Genomic DNA, 22,115 nt, shown 5'->3' on the forward strand with positions numbered 1-22,115 from the left:
TTTTTTGTTTTTTGTTTTTTTAAGACAAGGTCTCAAGCAGTTCCAACTGGTCCAGGGTGGAATTCTCCTGCCTCTAACTTGACAAATTCTGGATTACAGCACAGATGATAGTTTTAAATCTATATCCCCGAATTGAGCATGGAGACACACCGAATGTCTTTCTTCCAACTCTTTGATTACCTGAGTCCTTGGAACAACCCTATTTCTTTACGCCAGAAGCAATCACCTAGCTCCTGTTAATGCTGAGTTACTCTGACAAAGAACCAAGGATACTTACTGTACAGAAGCCTTGTTACTTGTGCTTTATGACTTCTGCTGCAGTTGACTTGTTACAGTGTCACTAAGGAACATCTGCACATTTTCTGCCTGGGAAACCTCAGAGGAGTTACAATGTTTCACTGGTGCAGATTTCAAGGAAAATTCCTTAGTTTTGTGTGTGTGTGTGTGTGTGTGTGTGTGTGTGTGTGTGTATGTATGTGTATGTGTGTTGGTCACACTGGGTTCTGTTAGTACTGGGAGGCTGTGCTGGTCTTTAAATAACCATGGTCGACAGGAAGAATTCATCATATGGGCTGATTTTGGGATTTTCTGATGTGGTTTGGTTGTAGATTCTGACTTGGTATAAAAAGATTATTTGAGGTACAGTCAAAAGGTTATAGCTTTCTCTATTTTTGACAAATAAGATATAGATATGTCATTTTATAGCTGCTGACATTTTTTTGAAGCATGTAGGTGTGATAGTTGGATATAGTTGGTATTTGAACTGAGTAAAAACCACCAAAATTGATTGATATCTACTAAATGATACTGGAAGCCGCACAGAGAAAACATTGTCTATTTCCCACCACTTGGCTTTTCTTTGTACCATCTGTTGTGTTAAATTTCCTCTGCTTCTGGATAAATTCTGGAATGTGGAAAAATACAAAGTTTTTGTTTGCTGATTTGGGGTCTTGCTCTGTAGCTCAGGCTAAGCTAGAACTCGCCCTATGTCCCTGGCTAGTCTCAAACCCACGACAATCCTCCTGCTTTTGACCCCCAAGGGCTAGAATTAACAGTGGGAGCCACTGTGCCACGTCTCAGTGGTCACTTCGAACAAATAATACCTGCTTGTTGGGAAGGATAGTGGCTATGCGAGGTCATGTGACAGAACTCTTCTATCTATTATGATCATGCAGGAACATTAGAGAGTGTGTGGTATTATAGAAGTCCATATTAAACATGATCAGACAGCTAAGCTCCTGGGAGGATTTCAAGACTGAGTCTGGAGTCTCCCGTGCTGGTTTGGAAGTTTCAGGAAGTTCCTGAGCCAGAGAATTTTGGAACAAAAGCATATTTTTGAATAAGCTGCAGGAATCAGATTGTTGAGTCTCAGTAGGTCAGCTAATTGACTGTGTGGTAACTTCTAGCAGGTGTTGGCTACTTTTTCTTGGTGGTGGTATCCTTAGCATATATAATCACTTTGGTCTTCAGTCTTCCCAGGCTCTCCCTCCCTCAAAGACTTCTGTTTTATTGGGACAGAGTTCCCCAATATAGCTGTGGTTGACCTCATTTATCTAGATCTACCTGCCTCCTCTTCCAGAGTAATGGGATTAAAGGTGTGTACCACCTTGACCCACACCCTGAGGCTTTTGATTGCATGCCCAGAAGGTCTACTGCCTATACTGGTTATAACAGGAATTCAGCTCTTATTACTGATGCTCATTTAATTTACCTTTTTACCGTAATAGCTGGGCCTGGTATCCCAGACCTGTTATTTCAGCTACTGTGTGGATGGAGACAGCAGGCCTACACTACAAAATGAGTTCAAGAACTACCTGGAAACAGTGAGATCTTGTCTCTAAATGGATGAATGAATAAAATTAAAATCTATTTTAAAAATAAGTGCTATAGCTTATTGGCCACTTTCTCCTGAACTCAGTTAAGTTGCCACATGAAAGAACATGTCACACAAAATCTCTGATTCAATTGATAAGATATAATTTTCCCATCCAGACAGCACAAAATCCTGTACAAACCTATCCTTTTAAAATATTCATAACAACCTGCATCTATGCAGAGACACGCAGAGGGTCATCCTCCTTTTCCTTCATCTTGCCTCACCTTCTAAAACTTTGTTCCTACCCATCCTTTCTTTTCGTCCAATGACAGGCCTCGTGTGAGCCCTCTCTTAATTTCAACCACAGGCTCCGACTCAGAGATTTGTCTGCCACTGCGCTAGAGTTTAACCCTGTGCACTAGGTTTAAAGACACACCCCACCAAGTACAGCATCAAATGTATCTTAAATATAAACCTTATCATATAGTTTTTGAGCAGTGGGAGATACATATATTTTAATGTTTTTCTTTTTTTTTAAAAAAAACATAGTATAAAAGTGTTTCTGTGACATTCTTTTGTTACATTTTCTACTTTAAAAAAAATCTTAAATTTGTGTTTTAAAAAAAAGCAAGTTTGTTTTCCTTTGGATGATTAAATAGTATCACTCTCTGCATTTTAATGAATTATTCATTTTAAACCCAGATCTGACATTCTTCAAGCTTTGTCTGAAATGGACAGTAAACGTTCCTGCCCCTATTGTTATGCAGTGGTGCCCTAAACTAGGTTTTATAAAGAAAAGGAGACCTCCTGTTTCCTCTAGTTTAAACTAAAGCTCAAAATCCTTTCTGCACCAACAAAGAATGTGATAGATTATTTATGCAGTAGCTTCCCCCACTATCTTCTGTGGCTTTCTTCTTTAAATATTAATGTAAGTGAAGCAGCCCTTCTGCATTATGTTTGGTTGAACAGACGTTTATTGAGCAGTTGCTGTGTGCCGTGCTGTCTCCTGTGTGGTGCAGATCACACAGTGCTGGGCCTTGGGAGCCTGTCTGGGTTTTCGTTTGGATTTCCTCCCCACTACTGTCAGCTCAGCTCGGTCCTAAGTTTCCTGCTTACTGCTGGTCTCCTGTAGAATGTGAGTGGCATCTCAGCTAAGGCAAGCATCAACATCTCTCTTCCCTGTTCTGGCAGACTCCAGGACATATAAATAGAATCCTAACTCTGAGCTTGTCCCACTGCCCCTGCCTCTTGAAGCTTCTTCCTTGAGATACTCCAGCCTCCCCTGCACTTTGGATTCTATCCTATGTGATTCCTCTGCCTGGGGCACTGCCTGGCTCTCTGTTGGACAAAGCCCTCTCTCTGTGGTTTCCTCTGGCTTCCTTTGACTCTGCATCCTCTCAGATGTCCTGTTGATTATTCCTGTGCCACGTGGGTGTTTTCACTCTAAAGCACCTTTGCTAATTGTTACTATGTTTCATTTATTGCCAATCCAGTGTGTATGTAGCTTCTCCGGAACCCAGCACATAGCAAATATCAAATGCATGCTTTAAATTAGTGCCCCCGATTGTATCCATTATGATACAATAGTATTCATATTTTCACTTTATATTTTTGTCTGAATACATATTTTGCTCCAAGATCCAAAAGCAAAGCTACCATTAATCATCTTAGGAAACAGACTGTAGAGACCACAGCCTCCCCAAGCAGGGCCACATACTGGAGACCAAGTGTGCAAATGTGAACCTCTCAGGGAACACCAGATGTAAGCCTTAAGATCTGACTACAGACATTTTCGTTAGGACTGATGAGCAATGCTCTCTGGGTAGAGCACTAGGCCTGAAGCAGCAAGATGGCTATTAGTTTCCGTTTTCTCATCTGGTTATACAGCATCTCTTGTTAGGTATGTAGCCAACCAGGATTGCTAGCTAGGTCCCAGTTTGCCTCCTCGCCATGTAGAGCCACTGATGTTAGGGTCACAGGTGTTAGAAAGCAGATTCCACGCCTGCCACCACCTTGCTTGGCAGAAGGCAGATATTGCTACCCTGGGCCACAGATCCAAGGTCATGCATGCTGGAGGAAGGAGAGACGTGGAGCCCGGGCTCTGGCTGGTTGGGAAACCTATGCAAAATTGTACATTTCTGGGATTTTCCATGTAGGTTTTTTTTTTTTTTTCCTAATCAAGGCTGACCAAGGGTGGTAATTGGAGCCATGAAAATGAAACCACAGATAAGGAAAGAAAGGACCACTTTGTCTTTAGTAGAATTCTACTCCGGAGCGGCCTGGTGCTCAGTGCTTTGAAGTTTACTTTCTTTCCTTCCCTTGTCATGCATTTAGTTTTTCCTGTGTTAAAAACAGAACACATTTATTTCTGTCCATCAGCACCACTGTCCACTGTTAATACACCATGCTTTAATTTTGTGAGCTTTTCTTTTATGAGACCGTCCCAGCGAAGCCCAGCCTAGTCTTCACCTTGCAATGTTCCTGCATCAGCTTCCCTGATGCTCCATTGCAAGTCAAAATTTGGTGTTGGATGCCTTCCTAAACTGCTTCTATTATTTTGAGATAGGGTTTCTCACTGAATCTGGCACTCACTGGTTCCAGCTAGACTGGCTGGCCAATAAGTCCCCGTGGTGTGATTTTGTCCCCTAGCTCTGGGGTTTTAGGTGAGCAACACCATGTCTGGATTTTATTTTCATATGAGCCTGTCCCCACAGTGACACTCACTTTCTCCAACAAGGCCTCGCCTCCCAATAATGCCACATCCCAAGGCCAAGCATTCAAACACAGGAGTCTATGGGGGCCATAGCCTATTCAATCCACTACAGCCTTGTATCTTAGGTAACAGGAACCTGCCTTTTTGCCTGGGAAATACTTGCTTCTGAGTTGGGAAGACTGCCTCACTGTCTTCCAGCCTTAGAGACGTGCCTTGGATACTTGATCCCTTGTCTTGGTTGCTGAGTTTATTTAGCTCAGCACTTAAAGGAGCATGAAACAGGAGTGCTTAGCTTTACTCCAGTCTGGGCAGCTCTACCAGGACTTTCTTCAGGGTGGAATTATCCTCCCTCCATCCCTGAAACAGGGTATCTCTATTTAGCTTTGACCAGCCTAAAACTTGCTGAAGTGGCCCAAGCTGTCCCCAAATTGATAGCAATCCACATGCGTCAACCTCCTGAGTACAGGATTCTAGGTATGGATAACTGTGTCCATCACTGTTGCTGTTGAAGAGTTGTTTGTGAATAATGGAGAATCTCACAGAACATACTTAGAATAGCTCTTTGAGTCACATATTGGCTGATACTGTACGTTCTTCTTATTGTTTTAAAGCACTGTAATGTCAGACCTTTGAGTTCACCGGGTATAATTAAAATTTCATGATTTCAATCAGAATTTAAGCTGGGGGCAGAATCCTTCCCTACATTAAATGGAATGGAGTGAGCATCTGTCCACGCTCAGCAAGAAAGGGTGGGATGAGCAACAACTAAGTTTCTAATTTACCCAGTATAAGACTGTGAGCTGTGGGAACTTGGAGACATTACTGGGAGGATTGGACTTACATGTAGCCATTGAGATGGATGGACAGATACGCTTGTTCTATTGGTGAAGGGCAGTCTTCTTTGGTACTGGGTGGTATGGTACTTTACAGAGATTTATCCAGCATTAACTGTAAGTTGTGTTCTTGTCCTTAAACTGCTTGGCTATTGAGAGTGTTCCCTATTTCTTGAGTGAGCGTTCAGTTCTATGGTCTTTGGCACCTGTGCCAAACTTGAACAGATCAACATATCCTCAGTAAACAGGGTCTTAATTCTCACACTTAAACATGGGCCTTATATATCGGGTTTACACAGAAAGTTAGTCCTGGAACTCACTCTGTAGTTCCTCGAACTTAGATCTGCCTGCCTGTGCTTCCTGCGTGTTGGAATTAAATTAACTACCACTGGGGTAGTTTTAATTTGTACAAAGATCTCATATACTTTGAGGTTGATACTTTACATACTTGATGTTTCAGGCTTTATAAAATTAGAAAACAAATTTGGTACAGGTTTTGCTTTTTTTTTTTTTTTAAATTGACCGTATCATATTTTTGAGGTGATATTTTATGGAGGTAAGTATTAGTTGTAAGAGAACCGAGCCCATGCTGAGGTGCACTGTAATAGTAACTTCTCTGAGTCAAGAAATAGAAACTAAACCAGAAGAATTGTGCGTTTTTGTGATTGTGAAGCGTAGCTGCTGGTGGTGTTGATGCGTGACCCATTCCGCTGGTCCAGGGTTATGCAGACTGTCTCTTTTGTTAGTTGTTTTTGTGGGGACACTTACGCACAGTCACTTGGATATTATCTTCTTATCTACAGCTACTTTTATTCTACATGAACAGAGTTGAGTAAACACGTTCCAGATTGTGTATTTTATAAAACCTAAAAATACTCACAGTTTGTCTTTATAGAACTTGTTTGCCAACCTTCAAACTAGATTAACACATAGAGACCTCTCAGAAGCAAACCTGGGGAAGATTTAATAACAGAAAAGGAACAGGGAGGTTGTTTTTTAGCATGTGGGGACTCATTTTGATAAGTTGCTGTCATCTGATGAGAACTATTTTCTTCTTCCTTCATGACGAAAATATGTAGAAATTTTGTTTTTGACTGTCTGAACATCTTCTGTGTTCACAAACAGGGAAGTTAGTTTTCTCCTCTGTCATTCAGTCAACCCTAAAGGAATTACTGATTCAGTTGTGTTTTCTATTAGGCAAGTGTTAATTTATGAAGTTGTTATCTAGAACAAAATCAAAAAGAATGATTAGAGTGACCTGATTAACTACTCTCCCCTTCCAAAGCAACAGTATTGTCACAATATAATCCATGGCAGCCATGCCCATAAAATAACAGCAAAACACACTCATACTCACATGCACACCCCATGCACAAACATACGTACATGCAAACACACACACATACAGCCTTATAAAAATACATACAGTCAGACACATTCACATTCACACACATTCATAAATCATATAACACACACAAGTACATACATACTCACACAAACATGCACACACTCATATACAAACACACATAAACACATACACTCACACTCAAACACACACACTCACAGACACAAACTCAAACACCTACACACTCACTCACATGCATATATTCACATACACTCCTACACAAACCCACACTCACATTCATACAAACACACACACTCACACACAAACACATACACACTCACAAACATATACAAACTCTCATACAAACACGTTCACTCACAACGTACTCACATTCAAACACACAAACACACACAGAGAAAGAAATAGTCATTTTCAGATACATCGCTACTTGATGGCTCACACACTGAGGCAGTTTCACGACTCGTGATTGGTCAGTGATCCTCCGGTCACTGAAGTGGGGATCTGGGCCTCTTCTAGCCAGGGTCCCGGCATCGTCACATGTTGACACATGAAGGCCTCACTGTGTTCATTTGTGTCAAGCCCTGTCGGAGGGAGAGAGAACATGGAGTGTGAGTTTATGGTGCAAGCCTAGAGGGCTGGCATATATAATGTCCACTCAGCTCCTATGTAGAATGCACTGCATATACAAGAAATTGAGAACAATAAGGAAGAGGAAACGGGCTGCGTAGCCAGACAGACAGCCCATTAGTCATGAAGCAGGAGCCTGCCCTCCCCCTTCCCATATGAGTTTCCTTTTATTCTCAGGAAGCTCTGAATCACTCAGTGACATTGGCTGAAAGGCTGTCATTTAGCCAGAAGAACCTAGTGTCACTAAGGACAGATATTGGTATGCATCTTAATTTGGCATCATGTGCTACGTGCATGACATAATTCATAAGGGAAACCTTCCCTTGCTCCCTTCAGTCTTTGGACAACTGTTTCTAGTTCTTCTACTCCTGGGCAGAGAAGTTTGTCCCCCCTGCCTTGGCTGAGACTGGCTGTTGCTCCACGGTGAGCTATTAGCAGAAGTGGCCTTGTGGACCTAAGCCATAGTTTTACCAGTGAGTGCATATTTTGTGATTTGAACTACTGCTGTGACTTGTGTGTTCTTCATAAGTAGACGGGAAAAGCTAGACAAGAGAGAGGAGCTTGCCTGCTCCTAGGTATGGTGGTGGAGGTTTAATTAGAGATATGTGGGAGGGAATAGCCAGAGACAGAGTCTGCTGGGAGAGTCCAGAGGAGATGTGCTCCTGTAAGGAGAGGGAGAAGGGAAAGCAAGGGACTGAGACACAGCAGCCAGGAGGCCCAAAGTATATGGAAAGCAGGTAACCTAAATGGTTGATTATATGGGGAAGGGCGGGCAATCCAGACTCCTGGGATGGATAGTTTAGGGTAGGGCCCCAGGTATGCCAGCCAGGAGGATCCTGTAACAGTTAGGGCTGAGAGATGTTGGGAGAGCCTATTGGTTAGTGTCTGCTTTGATATGTTAAATAGGTACTTGAACCATTTGTTCTGGTTTGAAACTTTTTAAAAAAATATTTATTTATTATATATAAGTACACTGTAGCTGTCTTCACACACACCAGAGGAGGCGATCAGATCTCATTACAAATAGTTGTGAGCCACCATGTGGTAGCTGGAATTTGAACTCAGGACCTCTGGAAGAGAAGTCAGTGCTCTTAACCACTGAGCCATCTCTCCAGCCCCCTGGTTTGAAACTTAACAAAAATCTTTTAAGTAGACTGATTTTGTAATTTAGAAACTATAATTTATAATATTTGCATTTATATATATTAATGTAAGCTCATACCGAAATAGGTATAAAATTAAGTCGTGTCTGACCATAAAATGAAGCTAGCCTTTGTTTGACCTATGCAAATACATTTTATTTCATAATTAACACATGTTGAATCAAATTGGAATGGTAGTAATAGAAATCATGTTCTGATACAAAACCATCCCCTGGGCTTGAAGGCTAGTTAGTGAAATATAACTCACAACCAAGAGGTGTCTAACCTGATAGACTTCTGCTCACAGCTGATTAGCAGCGTTGGCAATCAGGAGTGGGAATTTCTCAGAGGTCATCTTTGCATTTGTAAGATTAAGCACTTTGAGTTGGATCTCTAAAATTCTTTCCGGGATTAAGAATGTCAGCAGTTATTAATTCAATTATCTGATGGTGGTTCAGGTTTTGGGGCATTTCTACTCTCAAGTATGTATGCAGGTTTCCCGTCTGAGTGGAGCCACACCTGTACCGCAGTGTGCCCGCTGGGGTCACAGGACAACCTGAGCATTAGTGTTTGTCTCCGATTTGAGAGCTGGCCTCTTCTTCTCAAGTGTGTATACCAGCTGACCTGAGCATCCAGGTTCTCCCAACTATACCTTCACTGTGTTTTAGAGGAACTGGGAGTATAGACGGGCAATTCTGTGTCTGAACTCCTTACCTACTGAGCCCAGTTAACCATTTTTTTTTAAACAAAGGTGTTTATTTTTTTTAAGATTTATCTATTTATTTATTATATGTAAGTACACTTTAGCTGTCTTCAGACAGACCAGAAGAGGGCATTGGATCCCATTACAGATGGTTGTGAACCACCATGTGGTTGCTGGGATTTGAACTCGGGATCTTTCAGTGCTCTTAACCACTGAGCCATCTCTCCAGCCCCTGAGTTAACCATTTTAAAGGTGAGGTTTCAAATATAACTATTACCATTGTCCAGCTCTTGATTGTTTTGCTGTTATTTGCAAGACAAGATCGCAGTATGTAGTCAGACTTGAATTCACAGTCTTTCTGCCTGGTTTTGTCAACTCTTGACCTTCAAAGTCTTGAGAATATGTATTATTATTATTTTTTTTTTATATTCTGGATGAACTGCCAATTGTATTCCCAAATCGTAATGAGTGAGGAATTTGTTCCGTCCTGCCCAAGTCTTGCTCAGAGAAGATCTCTTCTTCCAGATAATTCTCTTTCCGAAGAGAACTTGATCTTTGTGCTTGGCTCAGCTAGACAGTGCTACTGGATGAACTGGAGACCATTCCCCTGGGTGTGAGAATGATTTGCTCCCAAGGTGTTTTTGTTTTAATTCTGCTTTTTTTTTTCTTAATGTTTTCAAGGCAGTAACTTTGAGGCTTCTTTAAAATTAAGGCAAATTATACTGTAACAGTAGGAATATGGAGACATGAGTCAGGTGAGATAAAGTCATGGAGTATGTGACTAGCACATAGTAAGTAACCTTTAGGTAGAATTCTTAAAAGACAGTATGCTTATTTGCCTGCGTTCATGCATGTGTGTGTGCACCCATGCTTGCTCATGTGTAAGTGTGCATGTGAGTGAGTGTGTTTTGAAGTCAGAGGAAATAGTCACATGCTTTTCCTCAGTCACTCTTATTTTGTTTGTTTGTTGTTGGATTTTAAGGGTTCTCACTTTGCCTGGTCTCATCATCCTTTAGGTCAAACTTGCTAGACATTTAATGGATTCCTCTCTCTTCCACCCGCCCCCTTTTCCAGAGCCACACCTTACCCTCTCTCTCCTGTCCTCCCCCAGCCTCTCCCCATCGATACCTTTAAAAAAAAATTTAATGGCCTCTAGGATTGAACTCAGTCCCTGTGTTTGCAAGAGAAAACACTGTATGGACTGAGCTGCCTTCCACTTTTAACTACTTCCTGCAGGGAGGACGGTTAACCTTTTCCTGTCCACGACTTTTATCTTCACAGTAAAGATGCTTCACAGCGTTGCGTCCTATGGTGAATAGTGTCAGATGGCATTTGCCTGTTCTTTATGCATGTTAACTTGTAAAGAACACTGACACCAGGTCGCTTTAACCCCAGAACTGGTGAGGCAGGCAGGTAGATCTCTGAGCTGCAGGCCAGCCAGGTTTACAGAGTAAACCAAGGATGGCTAAGGCACAGACAAACCCTGTTTTAAAAAAAACCAAAATAACTTCCCCCCACAAAAATATAGTGACAATACCCCTAGAAGCTGACACACCATGTCTAGTCTTACCTTATAGCTTTGTCCTTTGACTTTACTATTACTTTTATTTCCAGAAAAGTATTTCCAGAAGAGTTGATGAAAAGTCAAAGATGGCCAAGACATCTAGTTCAGTGCCGTGCTAGAGGAGAGCTGGGACAGTTCAGATAATATACACCATGAGACTGGTGCCGTAACTTCTCCCGTAATGGATCTTTCCAGAAAAACTTAATTTGGCCATTTGAACCATTTACTAAGTATATAGTTTTAAAAAACATTTTTATGCTATTACATTTATGTACTCTAGAGAGGAGCTATTGGGTAATAAAAATTCATTAATTGAATTTAGTGACCCTGTTTGTGTAGGCACATAACTTCCATAATCATGCTCATAAGGTTTATACTTGCAGAGCAGTTTTGTTTTATGGATTCTCTCCATCCCTCCATGCTTCACCCTATCACCCCACCGCCGCCCAGGCAGGCGTTCCTTTCCTTTCTTTGTCCTCTTTTCTCAGTAACATACCGCATAATGGCTTTTATCGTTGGATTTTCATTCGTCTGATTTTAAATTCAGCTTGAGTGTATTTTATAATGGGTTGAAAATGCTAATCTGTGGGCTTAGCAGGATTACTAGCCCCCAAGCCTGATGACTTGAGTTTGAAGCCTGGGACCCATGTGGTAGAAGGAGAGAAGCAACTGTCACAAGTTGTCCTCCGACTTCCAGGATGTGCCATGGCATCTGCTCCAGCGCACACGCATACACAGTGAATCCATGTAGTAAAATGATCATTTGTACTTCATAAAAACGCAAATAAAACCTTTTTAGTGATCTCTTTTAACTAATTTACAGTAAATATATAAATTATACAGCTGTTGGGTTCAAAGCCCTGAGCATGTGAGTTTAGGGTATGTGTGTCTATGTGGCATATGTATGTGCACACATGCTGTTGAGTTCCATACTCCATCCTGATTTTGCACCAGTAGATGCTGATCGCAGGATGCATGATCAGAATACCTAAAACTGTTAGTGACAGTACAGGAGCCACTGGGTACTCCATGGCTCCTCTTGTCACTTTTACTTGGATCACTGGAGTGTGAATATAGAGCAATAAAGATGACAAAGTAGGGACATCAGATCTGCTCTTTCGGAACTTTATAGATCACACACTCCAGTGTCATCATCCCCATCCGATATTTCACTCCGAAGTCAGCACCATGACATGAGAAGTTTTATTGTGGCTTACGGCTCTACATGGAGAGCCCAAAATGGCCGGGAGGGTGTGACAGTGGGCAGATAAAGTTGGAAATGGGGAGATAGCCTTTTACCACATACGCACAGGAAGCAGAGAGAGTCAACTGGAAGTGGGGTGAGGACATACACTCCCAAGGTCTCCATATTCAACTTTTAATCAAGTTTATTTGTTTTTTTTAAAAAAACACCTGGATTTTAAATATCTAAATTTTATAAGAGAGAGTGGAGATGAGGAGAGAGGGACAGAGCATGAGTCCCCTGTACCGTGGCTGTGTGGACATTGAACGCCTAAGGGAAGCTTTGTGGAGTCATTTCTCTCCTTCCACCTTAACATGGGCTCGGGGCAGTGAGCTCAAGTTCAACAGCCAAAACCTTTACTTAGCATTTCAGTCTGTAAAACTAGGAGCAAAATTAGAGCATTTTATTACTCCCTAAAGCATCGTCCCCTCTGTCCTGTCCCACACAAATCCCCAGTGTCCTTTGTGTGTCTATAGTTTTGCCTGTTCTGGACATTTTTGTATAAATGGTTATCTTAATAGATAGTCTCTTAAATAACTTCTTTCTCTTAGTGTAATATTTTCATATTGTATCCTTGTATCTAATGAAACTTCTTTTTGTTTTCATGTTTTTGTGCTAAACAGTATTGTGATATATAAATGTACAAGTTCCTTTTTTTATCAGTTTACCAGTCAATGGGCCTGGTTCCCCCACCCTTACTCTTCAGCTGTGGTAAATGGTGCTCTTGTTAAGATTGTGTGCATTTGTTTTTACTGTGTTCTAAGGGGAAGGGGATGACCTTCAGGTATCTCTTCTCAGAAGGGCAGCAATTCTGATGGATAAGTCTTCTGCCCTTATGCTATTGTTTAACCCTTCCACCTCCTCAAAGACTCAGTCTCCAGACTCAGTCTCCAGTACACAGTCTGAGAGAGGGGGTTGGCTTTAATGCCCCCATTTATTTGGAACTGTTATATACAGTTCAGCATATAGTGACTTTGTTAACATTTTGAGGAACCTCTAACAGAGGCTAATCAACTCTTTTTGCTTGTTTCATTCTTGTTTTGTTTTCCAAGACAGGGTTTCTCTGTATATCCCTGGCTGTTGTAGAACTTGCTTTGTAGATCAGACTGACCTTGAACTCACAGAAATCCACTTGCCTCTGCTTCCTGCATGCTGGGATTAAGGGTGTGAGGCACCACTGCCTGGCTTACTTCAAATCTTAGAATAACTGCCCTGCACTCCCTACACACACACACACACACACACACACACACACACACACACACACACACTTGGAAAAGGCACATGGTTAAGGTAGGAATGAAATAGGATAGAGAAATGCAAATTCTCTGAGTCTCGATAACTCATTTGTGGGGTCTGGATAGTCTCCCTGGTAATCATGCAGAGTAGTTGATCTGATTGTGAGAGGAATACTTGGGAATTATGCTAGGACAGTGCACATAAATTGGAACTTCCAAGGGAAATTAGGATGAATGGTTTCAATGTTGACCAGCAAGAAGGAAAGATGGTTGCACACTGTTAATTCCCTTTTCTCTCTGAGAAATCTCTGGGAGTCAGGAAGGAAGATGTCAGTAGGAAACTTTATCTGAGTTTCCATATTGGCGTGTTCCATTCCTTCACACATCATCAAAAGGTTTGAAAGATGTTAGCCAATGTTGTAAATCCCCCCCATTCATCGGCATGAGTTGTTAGCATAAAAACAGTGACCTACACTAATTAAGGGGTGAGCTGTACATTTTTCTAGTATTTATATGAGTTTACTCTTTTATTTCTTCCAGGGAACAGCAAGTCATTTCAACTTCAAAGCATCGAAGACTGCAATCTTGGAACCCGGCTGTAAGCCAAAAAAAAGAAACTGGACCATCTTTCATTTACTCTCATTTAAAAGGATTTGAAGAGAAGATAAAATGTCAGAGCTGTAAGGTTAATATTCAGGATGAATGATGATAATTCAGATAGGACAGAAGATGAATCCCATTATGTACTTATCCGAGATAAAAACTTGAATCCATCTGAATACTTCAAGACCTCACCATCTGTCCAATGTCCTTCAGTTAGTCTCAGGGATTGGGACTCTACCAACCCAGATGACATGGTGGTTGATTATGAAATGGATCCTGCTGTGGACAGTAGTGAAAGTGTCTCTTTAAGCGATCAGCATGTGGAAGCACTTGCTTACGCAGAGCCTTCAGGTGATTCCGTGGGGAAGCATACTTTTGTAATGTATAGTGAGCTTACCTGCCAGTCTTCTGCACTTGTGAACACAGGGAACTCCCCAGACCCACACAGTACCTTTGATTCCCTAGAGGCAATCCGGGATGAGAGATTTGGTCCCTCTAAGCCCTGTGTGTGCGTGTCTGATGATGATTGTGCTTGTGGTGACTCCCCTGAAACTTTGGAGCTAAGACAAACATATGACATGAAAGTGGACACACTTAACCAAACCTTTATAGCACACCAAGCTATTGAACAGGGTCAGCTTTTACACGCTCCTGGAGGTCAGCAGCCATCAGTGAGAGACAGAAATTCATTGTCCTGCTCCAATGAGACCCCGCCCCCTTCCTCTCAGATGTGTGTGAGAGGGATTAATTATAACAGAGAGAACTTTGAAAACCTTCAAACCACACCATCAAAGACCCTAAACACAACTTATAGCATAATTTCTGATGTGCTGATGCAAACTGACAGTCCAGACACTGGAGTGCAGTGCCAGTATTCTTTAGGAAATGTCACCAAAGAGTACACAGATGGGACGGGGCAAAGACTCGTTGGAGAAAACGAGATACAAGCTGTGTCACTGGTTTCTGATGGCATGGCAGTCCCCAGTGGGTCTGTATTACAGAAGTCCTATTGTGTATTCGAGGATGCCCCAAACAGCGAGAAACATTCATACAGCTCGTATGCTCAGCAGGAAATGGGCCAAAATCTTAGAGGAGCATTGTCCGACTGCTGTGTTGATGGTGAATGTTCTATCCTGGTGCCGGCTTTTGATAAGAGTAAAACCGGAGTCTTGGACTCTGACTGTAAAGCCACGGTGACTGAAGACCCACACACTGATTCCCGGGACGATGACTCAAACATCCAAAGTAGTACTGAGGAGCTGAGACGCGTTCCAGAGCAGAGGGTTTCGTCGTACGGGTGGAATGAGGATGGTGGAGCCATTTGCACAGAGAACGCAGCTTGCGTGTCAACCCCACTTAAGCAGCCCCCCAGTGTGAGCTTCACACTTTCACCTGTGGACGTGACGCAGAAGTGCACTAATGTGGAGAACGGACCAAAAGATGCTAAAAGTACACCAAACTTGAAAGGAGAGTCATCAAATATGCCAAAACCCAATCTGGGAAAATCGGCTACCAAAACAAACACCACCATAGGCAGTAAAGTTAGGAAGACAGAAATTGTAAGTTATCCCAGACCAAACTTTAAAAACATTAAAGCCAAAGTTATATCCAGATCAGTGTTGCAACCCAAACACACCTCTCTAATGAAGGACGCACCTAACCCTCAGGTTACGGGGGGCTCCTCACCCTCACCAGTGCCTTCCAAACAGTTGACAATTACTAACAAAACACCAAGATTGGACTTTAAAGCAGACAAAAAAGCAGAAATCCCAATTAGCAAGACACACAAGCAACAGTTTAATAAACTCATTACCAGCCAGGCTGCGCAAGTTACAACTCATTCTAAAAATGCTTCGCTTAGGGTTCCAAGAACAAGATCTGCCACGAAATCGAATCGGGAGGATGTTGGGAAGACAGGCTCTCCTCATGCAGGGAGTGAGACCTGCTCTGTAGCTGCCTTATTCCAGAAGATCAAAGGCATTCTCCCGGTTAAGATGAAAAGCTCCGAGTGTTTGGAGGTAACTTATGTTTCCCACATCGATCAGATTAGCCCTGAAAAGGGTGAGCGGGACTATGAGACTCCAATGGAAAAGCAAGAGCTGGGAAAGCAAGCCCTGAACGAGACCTTTGAAGCCAAGTCTCTTTTTGTGGTAAGTGAACTCTGCAGTCCGCCTTGGGAACAGCAAAGAAAACTGGCGTATTAGCGCCGAGTGGCTTGTAATTGCTAATAATATCACTGAACTTGGTCCGTAACTTGTATTCAGCTATTATTTGTTCTGCCAGGCAATATAGAGTGTTAATGAGTCTAAATATAACAAACTTTCGTATTTAAAACAAACAAAAAACCCTCAGATTTTCTTGAATGTGGGTGTTCCTTTGATAGGGTTTTAAAAGTGTAAATTAATATTTTAATATGTTTTGATATTTGAAGTGAAGTAACCAATGCAATCAGGTTGCATGTTGCCTTTCTGAAAAACAACAAACAACACAAAGGAGCTTTAAGCATCCATCTTGTGACACTTTTAAGAAATGACTAGGTAGATCTGGTAAACATAGCAACATAGAAAGTCAGGAAGCCGAGCCTCTTTTCATGCTCTGTGGCATGGGGCAGGTAACTTTGCCCCAGCCAGAAGGGGAAGGATGGGGCAGAGGGTCTGCAAGGTCACCTGTAGGTCACTTGCATTGGTTTCTGGTGCCTGAAAGAAACAAGTCTTTACACAGTAAACAAAGCAGTTATGTCTGCAACAATACCTGGCAAATCCTGAGGAGGAACTAGATAGTCACTTTAAAAACCCGGGCCATTATGTGCAGTCCACGAGTTGTTTTTCTTTATGTGCATGTTTTTTGACAATTGTACGTTAAGACACGGTTTTCAAAACGCTCCCCTGGCTGCTGCTGGGACTGCTGGGTGTCCTCAGCTCTATTTTTGGCCGTGGAGACTAAGGTATATTTTCAGCCCCACGCAGACTGCCCTTGACAGGCTTGTCCTCTGGACCAGGACTGGATCTGAGGGCAGGGGAGGAAGACAGATGGAGCAACCATGGCCTGGCAGTTTGGGACTCAAGTGTAGGAGGAATGGAGCATAGCGTGGCCACGTACACGGGACGTGTTTGTTTCCAGGTTACATAGTTGGTCATTCAGGTATCTTCTCAATGATAAGAAAACGCTGGAGATACTCTTGACCCGGGTCAGCTTACAGAGAGATGCTTTGGCTTTATCAATAACTCTATTAGCAAGGATGGAATGTCACAGGCATTTCTAAGCTTGTGTATCGTTTCATGACAAGATCTTTCAAGAGGAACTGAGGAAGCTGATCACTTAGAATTTGTAATATTTTACCAAATAAAATTACAATAAGCTCTCATTTTTGATCAATAGTCTTAGGTGTTGATAGATCTACATAGAGTCAAGATACTTTTCTCATTGCCGTATGGGAAACTTGTTGTTGCAGTGAGACAGGGTATCAACGTGCAGCCAGTATGGCTTTGAATTCAGCACACAGTAGCCCAGGCTGGCCTTGAATCTGAGGCCCTCTTGCTTAGTACCCTTTGTGCTCAGATTAGCTATGTACCGCCACATCTAGTTTTATGAGAGACGGGTCTGGCTGTCACCCTTGAGTATCAGAAAAACTAGCCCGACCTTCCTTGAGCATTTGGGTCTTGAATAGAAGTTGCTTGTGTAGCTCTGAAACCAATGCATTTCCATTTGGTTTTGTTCCCTTATATTCTCCAGCTTGGTAGTTGAGGACACATGATATGTGGTTTTGAAGTAAGGCTGTGGAAGAGTTGGGGAGATGGTTTCCAACAGTTCCCACCCAGCACTATGGCAGGGAGAGCTCAGAATTAGATATGAAGTGCTTTGTGACCTGTAAGGACTGTCCTATAGGTCCCAAAGTGTCATCACTGGGGGCTTTACTTACAGCTAGGATATAGAGCTGTGCCTCTGTGACTGTGTCTTAAATACAGCAGAGTGTCTGTCTCATTTGTCCACAATGTCTAATCCTGCTCTCACGCATACTTTTTTTCTATCTTAAGAGGGCAGTGAAGAGGCTAGACCAACCATAGTAGCCACAGGCTGTGGTACAGGCTGTGGTTTATTGTAGAATGCTAAACGGACGAGCGTTTTTTGTTGGTCACTTCAGTAGTGCCTAAGAGCTCTATCTGCCATAGAAGAATGGTTTTTTTGGGTTTTGTTTCTTTTGTACTCTATAGGTCTTAGTGCTTAGTTAATTTATACAAGCCTGCCTACCACCTTATGGCTTTTTGGTGGTCCCAGATCACCTGAAACTTTAAGAAAGGCTTTTTCTTGGGAGAAGTGATTTGATTTGGACTGCTCTAAGGGGGAAAAGTAATTGCCCTCTCAGTAACGCTCAGGACTTATGTACATTGTATTTGTCTTTTCTTTTGTTTTTCTTTTTCTTTCTTTCTTTCTTTCTTTCTTTCTTTCTTTCTTTCTTTCTTTCTTTCTTTCTTTCTTTCTTTCTTTCTTTCTTTTTCAACAGCAAGGCAATTGTTATCCACATGTTCAGAGTTTATTTAAAAACCCACATGGGGTGGGAGGGGGGTAGAGAGATGGCTCAGCAATTAAGAGCACCTACTGCCCTTCCAGAGGTCCCGAGTTCAATTCCCAGCAAGCACATGGTGGCTCACGACCATCTATTATGTGGTCTGATGCCCTCTTCTGGCATGCAAATGTATGTGCAGATAGAGCACTTATACATAAAATAAATCTTTTAAAAAATTTTTACACAGCTGTTGGATGTTCAAACTCAGGTTCCCTATGTCTCACAGACTTCAAAAATGTTCAGAATGTGGGCCCTGAAGGTAAAACAAATGATTTGTGGGAGATTCACTTCCATAGGTTGAAGTTTGGTTTACTTTTTACAAGAAAGGTTTTCAAAAGAATTTTATTTTCAATGTCAACCTGCGGTAGTTGTCTTGGGACATTAGTTATTGAATCAGTATTGATTTCACCTAGTATAAACTCAACAGATACTGGTGATTATATATATTTAAGTGTATATATATTTATGTATATATATATGTACATATATATAACTAATAAAATACAAAATAATTACCTATAGCTAAACAAAGGAGGGGCATGGTAGGGAACATGCAAACCTGAGCGTGGATTTTGGATAACTTTGAATTTGCGGCTCTATCCTTCACTGCAAAATGGCCTCGTAAGGGAGAAGGTAACTGTAGTCCGTCCTGTTAGAATCTGTACTGGGAAACACTTGTTGGGCATCTCCTGTGTATGTCACCTATGGCGGTTGTTAGGACATCAAGAAAGATAGCTTTGGTCCGATGCTTCATCTGTTGCAGTGGGCCTGCACTTTCTGTGTTACCAGAGAGGACAGGCGTTGTCAAGGGAAGCTACTGATAACAATGTTGTTTAGTCTTTTGCCATAGCTCACGGGACGGACGTTCTGGGTGGAGAAAACACCAAGTATAAAGATGAGGAGCATGGGATTGTATACGGTCTGCCAGGTAAAGGTAGAGACTGTGATGGGAGCGAGGAATGCAAGGAGACGGTGACAGTGGCTGCCACATCCTAAAGGGTTGGCGTGACTTTAAAGAGTTGAAGTTGAGGAAGGTGTTCTTTTTTAGTCGTGGAGTATAAGAAGCAGAGGCTGGTGAGACTGGACAAGCCCCGAGGACATGATTTCAGTAATGGTTTGATAAATGAGGCTGGCTCAACACACCAGCTTTCCTTGTTTAAGATGGGTAGTGGGTTAGGGTTAGGGTTAGTTAATAGGTGACGGGTAACAGCCGGCTTAATTCTTGAAAGTGTTTTCATGTTATTCCTTAATTTGTTTTATGACAGATAATCTTACTGGGTTATTAAACAGACTGTAATTACTTGATACACATGTTTATAATTTAGAATGGAGAGCTACCATAGACCTACTTATACTTCTCCTGGAGTTGGAGTTGAAGGAATCCAAGTCAGCCTTACCTCAGAGACAACCAAGCACATTTACTGCTTCTGTATTCAGTGTTCAGTGTCCAGAGAGGGAACAAGCTTAGATGCTGGTCAGCAGATGAGCCCAGTCCAGTAGTGGTACGGATGCACAAAGAAACTTTAATGGCTATAAAAATGAAGGAAATTATGTTGTTTTATAGGAGAATTGATGGAGCTAGAAATCATGTTGTCAGACTCAAACATGTTTCATACATAGAATTACTGTCTTTCTGCCTGTCATTTGTGTGTGCATTTTGTGTATATACACATATAAATATGTGTTTGTTCATGTGTGTACATCTTGAAAATAGAGGGGCTGTGACAGAGAAGAGGATGTCTAAGAAAAGGAAAAGTCAGGAACAAAAGGGGTGATAGAGAAGACAAAAAAAAATCACACTTTGTGCCTTGTATGCTAGCTTAAGTAATTATATGTAGGTGTGTGTTACACATGCACACATAGGTGTGACATAAAAGTAGAAGGCGTATTTTGGTGTAGGAGGAGAGAGTTGGGAAGATGAGTGAGGGGTAGTCATGGGTTGAATATAAAGAAAACAAAACTGTATATGTGTAAAACTGCCATATTTTGTATGGCCTACAGCACCATTATTTTGTAAGCTGGCTAAAGATTAAAATTTAGAATGGAACTTTATGTGGTGTCAAGGCTCCAGGTCAGTGAATGCCAACAAGAATAGGAGAATTGTTACTGAGTAGAAAGATCTCAGTGGGAAGATGCAGGGGCAGCTGAAGGGGGGAGATGTTGGCTTGGAGTGCATCATTCATGGTTGAACAGTAAGACAAGCCATGTAGAGTGAGTTCTTAGTGAGGGAAGATAACAAGACCAAGTTGAAGCCCTGATAAAGACTAACCTTGAAGGCTGGAGAGATGGCTCAGTGGTTAAGAGCACTGGCTGCCCTTCCAGAGGTCCTGAGTTCAATTCCCAGCAACCACATGGTGGCTCACAACCACCTGTAATGGGATCTCATGCCCTCTTCTGGTGTGTCTGAGGACAGCAACAGTGTACTCATAAATAACTAAATCTTAAAAAAAAAAAAAAAAAAAAAAAAAACTAACCTTGAAAGGTGTCAATGAGGCCCAAAGAAAGTATAACCAGACCGCTAGAGGGGCAACTAGCTGAGTGCCCAGTCCCAAGGACTCAACGGTATTGCTGAAGTCAGCTTAAACACCAGAGGTTAGTTCTACTAATGGGCCTGAAGGTGAATCAGGGCCATTGAAGTCAGCTGCAAGGAGTCTTAATTGTTCCCAGTATAAATGGTAAATACTACACTGGCACATCCACCAAGACAGAGGGGTTTCTCATAGAGCTGATGCCTCAGGGAGGGAATGTGGCGAGACTGAAATCTGAACTGGTTTCCTCACAGGGCTCTGCACCCAAAAATTCCACCAGCTCAGAAAGGAGCAGTTCCAAGTCAGACTCCTGCAGCTTGAGGAAAGCACCAAGTCTAAAAGCCAAAGTGGGGCCCGCTGCTCCCTGCCTGAGGAGGAAAAGTGACAGTAGAAGCCTAGGCCCTAACAGGGCCTTATCACCTCAGAGGATCAGGCGTGTGTCCGGCTCAGGTAAGAATAAAGTGACTCAACTACTCTCTCTATGTAGCACTTGATGAATGCTTTGCAGTTAAAATTAGGCTTGGCAGAAAGCCGAAAGACCATCTGGGTTTATAACTAATGCATTCTGTCACTAAAACAAGCCAGGTTTTTGTGGCCCAGCAGGAGAGATGGGGAGTCTGAGGAGATGGCACAGCCCTTACCTTTGAGCAGTGCAAAGTGTCTTTGGGGAGTGGCTGATGTGCCTAAACTTCCAGGCTGTCCCAAAGTGGGTGTATGTAACTGTGCAACTGACTGCTAGCTGTAGAAAATGTTGTGATAATCTTGATTGTCAGTTTGACTCACCTGGGCTGAAGGAACCTCAATTAAGCAATTGCTTTCATCAGTTGGCTTGAGGGCTTGTCTACAGAACTTTCTTGGTTGCTAATTGATGTGGGAGGGACCACTACAGCGTGGGCGGGGCAGTACTGAGGTAGGTGGGCGTGGTCTGGAAAGGAAAGGTAGCTAGCTGAATGTCAACCTGGGAGCAGACCAGAAAGCAGCCCTCTGATCTCTCTGCCTCACCTCCTGCCTTGGGTTCTTATCTTGACTTTTCTCAGTTACAGACTGTGACCTGGAATTTTAAGAGGAAACACACCTTTTCCTCTTCAAATTGCTTTTAGTTATGGTGTTTATCATAGCTACAGGAAGCAAGCAGGAACACAAGAGTTGTTTTATTAATTTATGTTTAATTTATT

General features: G+C 42.2%; 1 protein-coding gene across 1 annotated transcript in view; it reads left to right on the forward strand.

Moving 5' to 3' along the window:
* The window catches only part of MTUS1 (microtubule associated scaffold protein 1), a gene marked incomplete at both ends in the record, with an annotated part of 130,581 nt that overhangs the window by 31,003 nt on the left and 77,463 nt on the right, over nucleotides 1-22,115 (forward strand). Inside the window, 2 exons of the mRNA XM_080928694.1 lie at nucleotides 13,786-15,998; nucleotides 21,195-21,390. Coding sequence (XP_080784820.1) covers nucleotides 13,944-15,998; nucleotides 21,195-21,390 — 2,251 coding nt within the window. The remainder of the gene's footprint in view (nucleotides 1-13,785; nucleotides 15,999-21,194; nucleotides 21,391-22,115) is intronic.

Source organism: Micromys minutus (assembly GCF_963924665.1).
Source record: "Micromys minutus genome assembly, chromosome: 14".
Classification (NCBI taxonomy): domain Eukaryota; kingdom Metazoa; phylum Chordata; class Mammalia; order Rodentia; family Muridae; genus Micromys; species Micromys minutus.